Here is a 14045-nt window from a genome sequence, read left to right on the forward strand (position 1 = left end):
TTTCTATCCTCCAAACAGCCTGCATAATCACTGTCAGTGAAGCCAATTAACTCCTTATTCCCTCCCTTCATATATAGGATTGATGTTCCTTGTATATAATGCAAAATCCTCTTGGCTGCCATGAGATGAAGTTCTGTTGGCTTTGCGATGTACCTACTAATTAGACTAACAACAAACATTATGTCTGGTCTAGTGACTGTTAGATACATCAAGCTTCCTACCAAGCTTCCTACCAACTGCTTATAATAGGTGACATCAACCTCCACCCCATTTTCATCTTTAAATATCTTGGACCCTGGAGTGATGGGATTCTAAACTTCATTGCTTCTCTCCATCCCAAATCTTTCCAGAATCTCCATAGCATACTTCCTTTGGCTTATAAAGATCCCTTCACCAAACTGCAACACTTCAATACCAAGGAAATACCTCATTTTTCCCAAGTCCGACATATCGAATTCATTCATCTATCGAATCTCTAAACTCATTGATCATAGTCTCATCATCTCCAGTATAGATTAAATCATCAACCTACAAACTAAAAATCAAACGTTTACCTTGCTTGTTGGTTTTGATGAAAAGTGTCTGCTCACTTTCACATTTTCTCAACCTTCTCTTAGGAAATATGCCTCAATTCGGCTGAACCAAGCTCTAGGTGCTTGTTTGAGCCCATACAGCGCCTTGTTGAGCTTATACACTTTATGAATTTCATCTTTCACTTCATAGCCCCTTGGTTGATCGACATAGACATCTTCCTTCAACTCTCCATGGAGGAATGTTGACTTAACATCAAATTGATAAATGTTCTAGCCCTTTTGTGCAGCAAAGGCAAGAATCATTCTGATCGTATCCATTCTAGCAACTGGTGCAAACACCTCCTCATAATCAACCCCATATTCTTGTGCATACCCCTTTGCAACTAAGCGAGCTTTATACTTCTCAACCTCTCCATTCTCATTCATCTTTGTTTTGTATATCCATTTGAGCCCAATGCTTTTAGCTCCTCTTGGTAACTCTGTTAGAGACCACGTTCCATTCTTCTCAATTGATTCCATCTCTAAATCCATGGCTTCTCTCCATTTTTCAGCCTTTACTGCTTCATCATAAATGATAGGATCTGCACTAATAAAGAGTGTCATATTGACATTAATATCTTCATCAGATAGGCCAAGATTATCACCAGTTTCATAGTCCCTCATCCATGCCGTAACTCTGCGATCCCTGCCTGCTTCCAAACTAGACGATTCTGGTTCTACACACAATTCTGGAGAAGCTTCTGTACCTGATTATGGAGAAGCTCCTGCACCCGATTATGGAGCTGCACTTATAGGACTTGGGAGTACTTCATTGTCAATTTCTGTATCAGACCCAGAAGCGACGTTTTGCTCCTCATTTCCACATTCCAAGTTTAGTAGAATCTGATCTTCGTAACTTTTATCTCAATCCCACTTCTTCTCCTCCTCGTACACAACATCACGGCTTATCACAACCTTTCTTGATACTGGATCATAGAGCTTATATCCTTTTGATTCATCGCTGACTCCCAATAGAACACAACTATAACTCTTGTCTTCAAGTTTTGTCCTTCGAGCGTCAGGAACATGGGCATGTGCAATACTTCCAAAAATCCTGAAATGCTCTACAGATGGTTTAACTCCACTTCAAGCTTCCTCCGGAGTCACGTCTTTTACTGATAGTGTGGGACTCCTATTCAACACATAGATGGTCCAATCAACAGCCTCAGGCCAGAAGATCTTCGGAACACCTTTTTCAGACAATAAACATCTCACCATGTTCATTACTGTCCGATTTTCCTCTCTGCAACGCCATTCTGCTGTGGGATATAGGCATTGGTTAATTACCTCTTTATTCCATTCATTTTTCAATAGTCATTGAATTCTCTTGAAGTGAATTCCCCACCACGATCTGTCCTAAAGCACTTAATAGCCAAACCAGTCTCTTTCTCCACAGAATTTTTAAAGGATTTGAAAGCAACAAATGCATTTGACTTTTCAACCAAAAAATTCACCCATGCTTTTCTACTAAAATCATCTATAAAGCAAATCAGATATCTTTTATGGCTGTTGGAGATTGGAGAGATTGGTCCACATAAGTCTGCATGAACAAGTTCTAATTTCTGAGATGCTCTCCATGTGCTCCGTTTGGGAATTGAATCTCGATGTTCTTTTCCCTTCAAGCAATCAGTACAAACATCGCTGGACTCAGAGAACTTAGGCAAGCCCCTCACCATTTCACTGTGCTGCAAAGTCTTGTGGCCTTTATAGCTGAGATGACCATATCTACGATGCCACAACTGAGCTAGATCTTTTGTTGTTACTTGAAGACAGACTTCTACTTTTGTTTGCTTATTAGTAACTTCAGATGGCAAAATAAACATTCTGTTTGCAGTCATGTTGGTTTGGATGATCAAACCTCTTGATGGATGGTATATTTTGCATTGATTTGACTGAATCAGAATGGCTAACCCTTTTTCTTGCAGCTGCCCAACACTTAGAAGATGATTCTTCAACTCCGGCACATAGAACACGCCACTTATTAGGTGAGTGACACCATTGAGACACAATTTCACATAGCCCTTTCCAGCAACACTCATCTTCATATTATTTCTCAGATTGACAATCTGCTTGAAACCTTCATCCAGATCACAAAACATTGATCGATCTCCACACATATGATTGCTGCAGCTAGAGTCGAGAAACCATACATCATTTCGACTTGCTCCATGCAACTCTACATAAGCCATGAGAAGCATTTCTTCCTTGTCATTCATCTCCGCATAATTGGACTGCTTTTGCCACATTGGACACTCATATTGATAGTGCCCAAGTTGATGGCATTTGTAGCACTCAATAGTAGCTTTGTTGTAGGATTGGGGACTTCTTCCTCGGCCTCTTCCTCCTCTGAACACGGCTCTCCCACGACCCCTTCCACCATTACTCTCTTCATGTGTTGCTTTGAGTGCTTGCTCTTCTCCATGACTTGTGAAACTTTTGTTCATGCACAATCAGTGAACTTTGCAGTTGAGTGAATCAATATCCTTGGATTCTTCGATCGAGACAACTATATAGTTGAATTTCTAAGTCAAAGTCCTAAGAATCTTCTCAACAATGGTACTTTCACTCATTTGCTCACCATAACTTCTCATCTGGTTAGCAATCGTCATAACTCGTGCAAAATAGTTGGTGATGGTTTCACCTATCTTCATCACCAGAATCTCAAAGTCTCTTCTCAATAATTGTAGGGCTGAACGCTTCACTCTAGCATTTCCTTCGAATTTCTTTTTCATGGAATCCCATGTCTGCTTTGAGGTTCCTTTCTCCAGAATTTGCTCAAGAATTGTCCTGTCGATCGCCTGGAATAGGTAATTCTTTACTTTGAGATCCGTAGCCCTCAATTCCTCCAATTTCTTTCGATCAGCATCACTCAATGATGCTCCTGCTTTTGGTTCTTCATAACCAATCTCAACTTGACTCCAATAACCTTGAGATCTCAAAAGGTTTTCCATCAGCATGCTCCAATGATCGTAATGACCGCAGGCTGCATAAAATTCTTCTCTTCACTCATTTTTTTTTCTCATGAGTTACTGTAAAAGACTGCTGCTTTTCTCAGATCCCAGTGGGGGCTCTCTGATACCAGAATGTAAGAATGTTAAATCGCACAATATTGAATCCTGAGGGAATGAACTACTTTATTGAAAATGCAAAGTAGCTATTTATAATAGCTTTACAAAGAAGAACTCAACTGAAAACATCACGTCTAGCTAAATAGGTGGTAACAACTAACAATAAAATCAAATCTGCTGACTATCCTAAAGAATAGGACTTTATTAACGGAATAACAAATCTAAATACTAACATGTGCATGCCTAGCCGTGACCAAAGAGAACTCGGAGTGGTGGCCTGACAAAGATGCTACGGACTCAATTCTCACAGGTGATAACTAGTCTTTTAAGATGAATTATCCTATTTGGTCTGTACCAACGTTTTATTTATCTTAAGATGACTTAGTGTTGATTGCATAAATACTGAATATAACTATTTTGATCGCAATGATTCAACTTAAATAAAAAAAAATTTAACTATTTCATTATATTTTATATATCTGAATTTTATAATAGTACTGCAAAATTTGTTTGACATCAAATCGATTTCACGACGTGTTTGCCTTTGAATTGCGTGCCAGAGAAGAGTGGCGGTTAGTTATCAATTTCCTTTCAATTCGTGCCTACGAAATCCAATCAATTTTTTCCCCAATTTCTTCCTACATTAGTACATTTGCACCATCACTTCCTCAATCTTGCAGCTGATCCCAAATTGGCCATGGCTACTCAGCTGAAATCCGACGCCCTGATGGAGCAGATGAAGCTCCACATGTCCACTGACGCCGGAAAACAGCTCACCAAGAAAATCGGCCTCGTTTATCAGATCAATATTGCTCCCAAGGTTTATGGATTCTCTGATTATTAGTATTATATTTTAATTTATATTTCTGGGGAGTTTGTATGACTGTTTTGTTTGTGGGGATTTTTTTTGCAATTGGCAGAAAATTGGGTTCAATGAGAAGTCTTTCGTGGTGGATTTGAAGAAAGGAGAGGTTAAAGAAGGTTAGGGCTCTGTTTTCTGCTTAATTTTTACTACTATTTCTTAACTTGCTTGTGATATTTGTTGCAATTTCACCCAAATTGAAGCTAGCTCACACACAAAATGAATTAAATTGCAACTGAACAACAGTTGAAATTACGTAACTAAGCTGAGATAAATGCACCGGATCGTAGATCCTAGCCCAAGTGATCAACACACGAATTTCATGAATGTCAATTGAAGAAGATGGTCTCCGTTTTTATACGTATTAGCTTTGCCTTCTCTCTGTTTGAGGTGATCTGCTATATCTCCTTGCTGATGTGGCACCCAGCTGGCATGTAAATTTTCGTGCACGTTAACGAACGCGTGTTCCTAGCTGAGCATTTCTTCTTGGCCTTCAGTTTGTGATCGTAACGCATTTTTAGTACTCCACTTGAATTTGGGAGAGAAATGGATGCTCATGTCACTATGAAATTGTTAATATGCAGATTCTTGATCTTATAGCTAAACTGGTTGAAATTTGTGAATTGATTGATGAATCAAGAATTCGACTGATTGTATGATGTCTATTTTAGCTGGTTGAAATTGAGCTATTGAAATTGGGGAATAAGAAGATTCTTGATCATGTATCCAAACTGCTTCGAATTACAAATGGATTATTGAATCAAGATTTCGACGGATTGTATGATGTCAATATTAGCTGATTTAAATTGATCTATGGAATAAGCAATTCTTGATCATGTAGCTACTTGATTCAAATCTAGGGGTGAGGGAGGTTTAGTTTTGGTTACTGTTTATGTTGTATGGAGCATCGTTTATGTTGGATTTGAAATCAATGTGGCTACTGTTTCTCACTTTGTTGAATCCTTAACTTTAGCCAATCGTTCGACAAGTGTAGGATTTGATATCGTGTTGCTGCTCTTAACACAATCTTCCTTAGTTTTAGCTAATTGTGTTGCTTTGGCACCGTTGTGGCTGCTTTTTACCGAAACCGTAACTCAGGCGATTGTTCCTTGTCGTATTGATATGGTTAATGTATTCAATTTAGTTAGATCTGTGTGTTGATGTCAGTAAAAGTCATTTGAAATGTTGATCTCTGACTATTGATGGTTTACTATAGTTAAAACAAGTATTGTGATTTCAGTTTTTTGATTCGAAGTTATCATTTATTGTGATATAGGAGCGTATGAAGATGGGAAGCCAGATGCAACTTTCTCGTTTACAGATGACGATTTTCTAAAGGTCGCGAGTGGGAAGATGAATCCTCAAATTGCTTTCATGAGGTGCCTTGATGTTCCAAACTCAACCACATTTTATAGTTTGTGTTAGTCGAAGAGTCATTAGTTAATGTTGTATGATCATCGTATTGTAGGGGCGCGATGAAGATAAAGGGCAGTATCAGTGCAGCACAGAAATTTACCCCCGACATTTTCCCCAAGCCATCGAAGATGTGAGCAGTTACGGCTTCCCTGTACTACAATGTCGCCAATATCATTCAGATCATCGTGTTGTATCTGAAAGCTCAACTATAGGTATCTCGGAGATCAAACATATGTTTACACATGCAATTATCTATTTGTCTCGGCTCATTTTCTTTACCTCTCTGTTTTCTTCGACTACGTTGTGGTTTATACGATTTGGTCTTTACTTCTCTAAATCTTAGAAAGTGTGATAAGGATATGGAGACCTTAATGAAAGCATGGCCGTTTATCTTTGCAGATGAATGAAACTTTACTTTCCCATCTTTTAGAATGCCTCGTTATGGTCTTCAGCTATCTGCGCTGCATGTAGTTAGACTGATTATGGATTTACTCTAGGCAATACAGTGTGTGTAATTGGGGATCGTGTCTCGACAGCAATCTGCAAGTTCGAGGACAAATGTTCAATTCCCATGGCACGGGTCATTTTAGACTGGCGACGTACATCGAGACTAAAGTTGCTTTATGGAACAAAGTCTTAAATTCTGTTTGATAAGAACTGAACCTTTTTGGCAGAGCTTGGACAGCATGACCAATTAGCATAATATTCGGGATCAAAACGCTGTCGGATGGCAGCCGGGAAGTCCGTCCATGTTGATTCACAGTTTTTTAGATTTGTTGTAGCGGAGCCATTTAGAAGTCGGGTGATCCACGAGCATGGTCCCCAAAAAAAGACGATCATCAACGGATGTTTGATAATAATCAAAATAAGCTTCAAGGCAAAAAATCCGACCCGACGGATCCACACCGTTGAAACGAGGAGGATCAACACAGATTCGAGCGTTGTGGTCTGCTGGCGGATGCATCAATTTTCATCGTTGTCCGTGTTCGTGCGGCCATCCTTGCGATCCCGGCCTCGACTCTCTTTCGCGATTCGAGAAAAAACTGACAGAGAAAACTCAGAAATGGGCTTATAACTCTGCTAGACTCAATTAAAAACAAACATTTATCCAAAGAAATATTCTCTTCTTTCAGTTAAAAAATATTATCCCCAGCTGGCTTATATAGTAGACAAATGAAATTTGTCGAGAAGGCAATTACAATTACTTAATTTAAGATGGTAGTTTATTGGCCATTGTGCTATTGCTTTGTTGCAAGAATCAACTTTAGAATAATATTTTTGCAGTTGTGGTATCGTTAGACGATGCATTACACGTGATTAGCAATTTCACTTTACCGATTTCAGTCCACACTTTCAAAAGCCTCCTTCACCACCACCAACAGTTGCAGCTTTCTTTGTGTTGATCATTTATATTTCAACCAAGTGATGGCGGCTTACGGTGCTGCGAGCTCTCTAAAGAATACGATTCGTCGTTTTCTAGAGTCATCTCGCATTTCACTGGTATCTCGCTCTCCACAAATCTTACTGCCGGCCTACAACGCCATGGTCCGCTTGCAGAGAAATCTGCTACAATTGGACAAGACCGGCTGCAGCAAGATCAGGACGAAGGTGAATGATTTGGATGAACGAATCAAAGAGGCCATATGGGAATTCGAAGATTTACTAGAGTCTCATGTGTATGAACAGATTCTTCCACAACTCGAAAGTGAGAGAGATCACTTGTCTTTCTCTGTAGATCTGCAACTCGAAAGCTCATCAGGAGACGAGAGGGATCACTTCTCCTTCGATCAGATTCTTCCACAACTCGAAAGCACATCATTAGGAGATGATACTCACTTGGTTTTCGACAGCTCATCCGGAGATGAAACAGATCACTCGTCTTTCAAGAGAGAAAAATTTCCTTTCTCTGTAGATCTGCAGAGTCTAAAACACTATGTTGATTACTTACTCGAGTGGGTGAGTGCGATGGAGGTGGAGTACGGCGTTGAACTGCTGAATATGCCGGAAGTAGAAGGCGAACCTATTTCCTCAAGAATTGATTTTGGTGGAATCAACTCAAAGATGGTTGGATTATCTGATGAATTTGAAAAAACCAGAAATTCTCTACTTGCAGAAGAGGAAAGGAACTGGTTGTTAGTTACTGGGATGGCAGGAGTTGGAAAGACCGCTTTTGCTAAGAAGGTATTCGACGATCCATTGATTAAGAGACATTTTGAGCTTCGAGCATGGGTCAAAGTGGGCAGAAAATGTGAATTTAGTGAAACATTGCAATGCATTCTAGCTCAAGTGGATACCAACACTCACTACCAAATGCTTACTCGAAGACACGACGAGGATGATGAGAAATTAGTCGCACTCTTGGAAGAGAGATTGAACGATAAGAAATGTCTCATTGTGTTGGATGATGTGTGGGAGTGGGAGACACGACTAATGTTAGGCTTGCCAAAAGAGAATGTCCGAATCTTGCTTACAAGTAGGATACAAATTAAAGCATCTTCAGTTCAAGTAGTACGCTTGTTGAACGAAGAAGAAGGTAAGAAATTACTTGGTGAAAAGTTGTTTGGTGAAGAGGGTTTCCCTACTCACCTTGTGAAACTGGGAGAGAAGATTGCCAAAAAATGTGAAGGTCTTCCGCTAATGATAGTCACAGTTGCTGAGCTCTTATCCAAAGAAGACATGAGCTTAGAATAATGGAATGAGGTAGCCCAAAAACAACATTGTTCAGCCTTCGTGGATGCATATAATCGAATCTCAAAGGTACTTTTTCCAAGCTATGACTACTTACCTCAACATTTAAAAATGATTTTTCTCTATTTAGGAGTTTTCCCTCCATATAGTGATATCGAACTACACAACCTATTCGAACGGTTGAATGCTGAGGGGTTTATTGAAACGAATGCAAAAGAAACGTTGAAAGATGTTATAATCGACTGCTCATCAAAACTTGCTTGCTAGTATCATCTTGTTATACTCCAATCAAATGAAAAATCCTGGTTTTCAACGAATTTGTTTCGCGTGCATTCTTGCTGGCAGCACTTCTGTAAGAAAGAAGCTAGTAAGATCAAATTTTTGCATGTTTTACAAAGTTGTGATGAGGATATAAGAGACCAGCGCCGGTTGTGTACCCATTGCAACACTTTATTTGCCTTCGAACAAGTGTGTGATTCAATAAACAGGGATTGTGCATCCATTGTCTGTTCTCTCCTTTGCTTTGGTCCTAACCATCAATATCCGGTGCCAATACATGCCATGGATTTCAAGTTGCTCAGGATACTAGATGCTCGTAACGTCAGATTTTACCATGTCCCACTTGAGATTTTGAAACTGGTTTATCTAAAGTACCTTGCCTTAACTTGCAACAAAGAGATTCCTGTCTCCATATCCAAACTTTTTCACCTTCAGACCTTGATTATCTATCCACATATGTACATTAAAAAGCGTGAAGCTCAGTCTTATATGTCTGTGGAAATATGGGACATGCAAGAATTACAACATATTGAGGTGTTTGGAAGAGACCTACCAATGCCAAATTCTGATGCTACTTTGGACAAACTCTCTAGTCTTCTTGGTACGAGTGCAAAGAGTTGCACTAGAGAAATTCTCAAAAGAATCCCTAATTTAAAGTCCTTACTAATTTGGATGGAGTTGAAGCCTTATGACGATGATGATGGTAGCAACCCGTTGAGTGGCTTGGTTTTTATCTCAGAAGAACTCCATAAACTGACCACATTTTCATGTATTGTATTGAACCCTGAGATGAAGTATGAGTTTATGTGTCCTCTTTCGATGTTCTCATCAAGTTTGACAAGGTTGGCATTGGGTGGCTTAGGGTGTCCGTGGAAGCACATGAATGACATTGGGTCGCTGCTACCAAATCTTATAGACCTCGAGTTACAACACTACGCCTTTCGAGGCCTAGAGTGGGATATAGAACCATGGAGTTTTCTCAAACTTGAGAAACTTGTAATTACGGACACTGATCTGGTGCGATGGAGGGCTCACCAAGGAAGCCTCCCAAGGCTTGACCTCCTAAGCATACGACATTGCTACAAATTACAACATTTCGATTGGACACGCGATCCCTCAATGGTCCCAACTGCGACTGAATTAATTGAGTGCAATCCCTTAGCTGCCATTTCTGCCACGGAATTAAAACCGGAATCTCTCTTTAGAGTCCGTTGTGCGTTCTCTTTCCTGAGATGAGAAGTCGGAGCGGGAGTCTCAACTTGGATAACAGGTTAGCCTTCCTACTTCTGGTTTGGATTTGGTGGGATTTTGTTGAAGATTATGAAAATTATGTTTGTAAGCTAATCTGGTTTGGATTTGTGTGAAAACATTACATGCATTTTCCTTGTCAATACATGCTTGCTTGTGTGTTGGTTTGCATGCTGTAGTAGTTCACTTCAAGAGCAATGTACGGATTTTAATGAGATTCCTATATTAAGGTGGATTTTCTGCATTTCGTAACAAAAATGATGACATTTTGATTCAGGCTGACATTTCAATTTGCCATGGTGATAGACATTTCTAGCATTTCTACCTCAGATTCAATTTGGATGAAATTTGATTTCAGGGTAAGGTTTCTACACGTTAAAACCGTATCTTAGGCTATTGTTCAGGAAGCCTTGAGTTTTCGTATTGATATGGATAAAGTATAGTTAGACCTGCAAGTTGTTTTCAGCACACATCATTTTAAATGTTGATCACTGACTATAGATAGTTAATATTTCATTTATTGTGATAGGAGCATATGAAGATGGGAAGCCGGATGCAACTTTCTCGTTTACAGACGACGATTTTCTAAAGGTGAATTCCAACATGCTACTATTGATAAAAATAATTAATTCCAGAAAATTTCTCACTTTATCCAACTCTGTTTGCTGTTGGCTTTAACTAAATTGTGACTCCTACTTAGATTGCCACAAACTTAGCAGAAGGTCAGAATTGTGGAGATGATTATAGTTTTTTTCCATTCATTTTGTATCGAAATCGAATTAGCAAACATTTATCTGCGAAATATTCTGATCTTTCAATAGTACAATAGCCGACTTACTAATTTATAATTGGCAATACTGATTATTGACTACAATAATTGAGCTGGTATGGTTATATTAAATCATGCTAGCAGACAAATGATATTTGTTGAAAAGCAAGATATACTAATAAATTCTAATGAGCATAAGCAGCCAAAGACTTTAATTTAAGATGGTAGTTTATTTGGCAATGGTCAACATTTAGCAGTGATATTGTATTACCACCGTGATCAACTCCTCTCTTTTCACCACCAGATCTTCCATCTAAGTCTCCACTATTTTGTGTGTTTGACGATATATATTTCAGTTAGGTGATGGCGGCTTATGGTGCAGCGACTTCTCTGAAAAATACAATTCATAGTATTCTACAATCGTCGCGCATTTCGTTGGTTCCTCCCTCTCCGCAAATCTTGAAACCCGCCTACGACGCCATGCGCCGCTTGCAGAGAAATCTGCAAAAATTGGACGAGACGAGCTGCAGCAAGATCAGAAAGAAGGTGAATGATTTGGATGAACGGATAAGAGGCCATATGGGAATTCGAAGATTTGCTCGAATCTTGTTACACTCAACAGATTCTTCCACAGCTCGAAAGCTCAGGAGGTGTCAGAGGCCAGCTGTCTTTCTCTGTAGATCTGCAGAGTTTGCGACAGAGTGTTGATTGCTTCGTCGAGAGGGTGGCGGTGATGGAGACGGAGTACGATATCGAGCTGCTGAATATGCCTGAGGAAGAAGGTGAAACTCTTTCCTCAAGAATTGATTTTGGTGGAATCAACTCAAAGATGATAGGATTATCTCAAGAGTTTGAACGAGTCAGGGAGTATTGTGTACAAGAACCAGGGAATTGGACATCAGTTATTGGGATGGCAGGAGTTGGAAAGACAACTCTTGCTAAGAAAGTGTTTGAGGATCCATTGATCCAGAGACATTTCGAGCTTCGAGCATGGGTTAAAGTGGGGAGAAAATATGAATTCAATGAAATATTGCGATGCATTTTAGCTCAAGTGGATCCCAGCATTCGCAACCAAAGGCTTACCCAAAGAGGCGATGTTGATGACGAGAAACTAGTTGGTCTCTTTGAAGAGAGATTAAAGGATAAAAAATGTCTCGTTGTGTTTGATGATGTATGGGAATGGGACACGCAACTAATGGAAAGCTTGGCGAAAGAGAAGGTCCAAATCTTGTTAACAAGCAGGCTAAGAATGGAACATCCATTTATAGTACTACCCTTGTTGACTGAAGAAGATAGTAAGAAATTACTTAGCGAGAAGGTGTTCGGTGAAAATGGTTTCCCGCCTCACCTTGATGAACTAGGAGAGAAGATTGCCAAAAAATGCGAAGGTCTTCCACTTGTGATAGTCACTGTTGCAGACCTCATATCCATAGAACACAAAATCCGGATCGAGGAAGACAAAATTCTAGAATTCTGGATCGAGGTAGCCCAGAAACAACAAAATTCAGTCTTCGTGAATGCATATAATCAAATATTTGAGGTACTTTATCCAAGCTATGAATACTTACCTCAACATTTGAAAATGTTATTGCTCTATCTGGGAACTTTCCCTCCATATAGTAATATCATTATGTTACCCCTTTACTATCAATTAATTGCCGAGGGGTTTCTCAAACCAAATAGAGATCAAACCATGGGAAACTTTATTGAACAATGCTTGTCAGACTTTGTTCTTCGGTATAATCTTGTTATAGCCAAATTAAGTCCAGATGAATCTTCGTATTCATCCGAAGAGTTCCGCGTGCATTCTTGCTGGCAATACTTATGTAAGATAGTAGCCAGTAATAACAAGTTTTTGCATGTTTTGCAAAGTTGCAGTGATATTATAGAGGACCAGCGTCGATTGTGTGCACATTACAACAGTTTATTTGCTTTCAAAGAGGTGTATGACTCCATAAAATGTAATTGTGCATCCATGACACGTTCTCTCCTTTGTTATGGTCCTTACCACCAATATCCGGTGCCAATATATGCCATGGATTTCAAGTTGCTAAGAGTACTACATACTCGTACAGTCCGATTTTACCATTTTCCACTTGAAATTCTAAAACTAGTTTGTCTAAAGTACCTTGCCCTAACTTGCAACAAAGAGCTCCCTTCTTCCATATCCAACCTTTTTCACCTTCAATACTTGACCATCGAACCACATATGAACATTAAAAGGCGTGGAACTCTGTCATATATGCCGATGGAAATATGGGACATGCAAGAACTACAACATATTGAGGTAATTGGAAGAGACCTACCGACTCCTAACAGTGATGCAACTCTGGACCAACTCTTGAATCTTTACGGTGTGACTGCAAAGAGTTGCACAAGAGAAATTCTCAAAAGAATCCCTAATTTGATGGGATTAGGACTTGATGTGGAGTTGAAGCATTATGATGACAGTGATGATAGCAACCCATTGAGTGGCTTTGATCATATCTCCGAAGAACTCCAAAATTTGGCCATGCTTTCATTTATCATACCGAACCCTGATATGAAGCTCGAGTCTATGGTTCCTCTTTCAATGTTCCCATCAAGTTTGACAAGATTAGAGTTGTGTGGCTTAGGGTGCCCATGGAAGCAAATGAATGACATTGGTTCAGTGTTACCAAATCTTGAGAATCTCCTATTAAGAAACTATGCCTTTCAAGGTCCAGAATGGTATATAGAATCAAACAGTTTTTTGAAACTTGAAAGAGTTGAAATCGAAGACACCGATCTAGTGCGATTGAGAGCTCGACATGGAAGCATCCCAAGGCTTAACTACCTAGGCATGCATCATTGCTACAAATTACAAGAACTCAACTTGGTGCGTGATCCTTCGATGGTCACAACTGAAATTAAATTAGTTGACTGCAATCCCTTAGCCTACACTTTTTTGAAGTCCATGTTGACGGTTCAACGGTTCTCTTCATTCTAGTTAACAGGTTAGCCTTTGCACTTCATTTTATCTACTCCCTCCGTCCCAATAAATATGAAACGTTTGTTTTTCATCACAGGATTTTATGTAGTATTGTTTTGTGAGTTAAAGAAGAGAGAGTAAAGTAAGAGAGAAGGAAAAGTAAGATAAAATTATTTCTATTTTAAGAAACATT

At 39.4% G+C, this 14045-nt stretch overlaps 2 protein-coding genes and 1 pseudogene across 3 annotated transcripts; all 3 read left to right on the forward strand.

The window, feature by feature from the left end:
• Positions 1-4062: 4062 nt before the first annotated feature.
• Positions 4063-6255, forward strand: LOC125201646 (sterol carrier protein 2-like). 2 transcript variants are annotated; one of them, XM_048099845.2, is made up of 5 exons: positions 4063-4212; positions 4321-4460; positions 4561-4621; positions 5779-5881; positions 5971-6255. In XM_048099845.2, exons 2-5 carry the CDS (start codon positions 4338-4340, stop codon positions 6050-6052), a joined length of 369 nt encoding a protein of 122 aa, XP_047955802.1. In that variant the 5' UTR covers positions 4063-4212; positions 4321-4337; the 3' UTR covers positions 6053-6255. The 2 variants fall into 2 exon arrangements, with proteins under 2 accessions (XP_047955802.1, XP_047955803.1); XM_048099846.2 differs by having other exon boundaries at positions 4124-4460.
• Positions 6256-9143: 2888 nt separating this feature from the next.
• Positions 9144-10121, forward strand: LOC148932913 (late blight resistance protein R1-A-like). The gene has a single exon (XM_089065281.1). The coding sequence runs from the start codon at positions 9168-9170 to the stop codon at positions 10119-10121; it is 954 nt and encodes a 317-aa protein (XP_088921407.1). The 5' UTR covers positions 9144-9167.
• A 1135-nt stretch (positions 10122-11256) lies between these two features.
• LOC148932914 (putative late blight resistance protein homolog R1B-17) lies at positions 11257-13870 on the forward strand (annotated as a pseudogene).
• Positions 13871-14045: the final 175 nt, after the last annotated feature.

This window comes from Salvia hispanica, chromosome 2 (genome assembly GCF_029641045.1).
Source record: "Salvia hispanica isolate PSC_SH4W2 chromosome 2, Shi_PSC_v1, whole genome shotgun sequence".
Classification (NCBI taxonomy): domain Eukaryota; kingdom Viridiplantae; phylum Streptophyta; class Magnoliopsida; order Lamiales; family Lamiaceae; genus Salvia; species Salvia hispanica.

Coding starts and splice junctions, on each gene's coding strand:
- LOC125201646 (XM_048099845.2), top strand. CDS start 4,338: ATGGCTACTCAGCTGAAATCCGACGCCCTGATGGAGCAGATGAAGCTC. Junction 4,461..4,560: donor AGATCAATATTGCTCCCAAG/GTTTATGGATTC, acceptor TGCAATTGGCAG/AAAATTGGGTTCAATGAGAA. Junction 4,622..5,778: donor GAAAGGAGAGGTTAAAGAAG/GTTAGGGCTCTG, acceptor ATTGTGATATAG/GAGCGTATGAAGATGGGAAG.
- LOC148932913 (XM_089065281.1), top strand. CDS start 9,168: ATGGATTTCAAGTTGCTCAGGATACTAGATGCTCGTAACGTCAGATTT.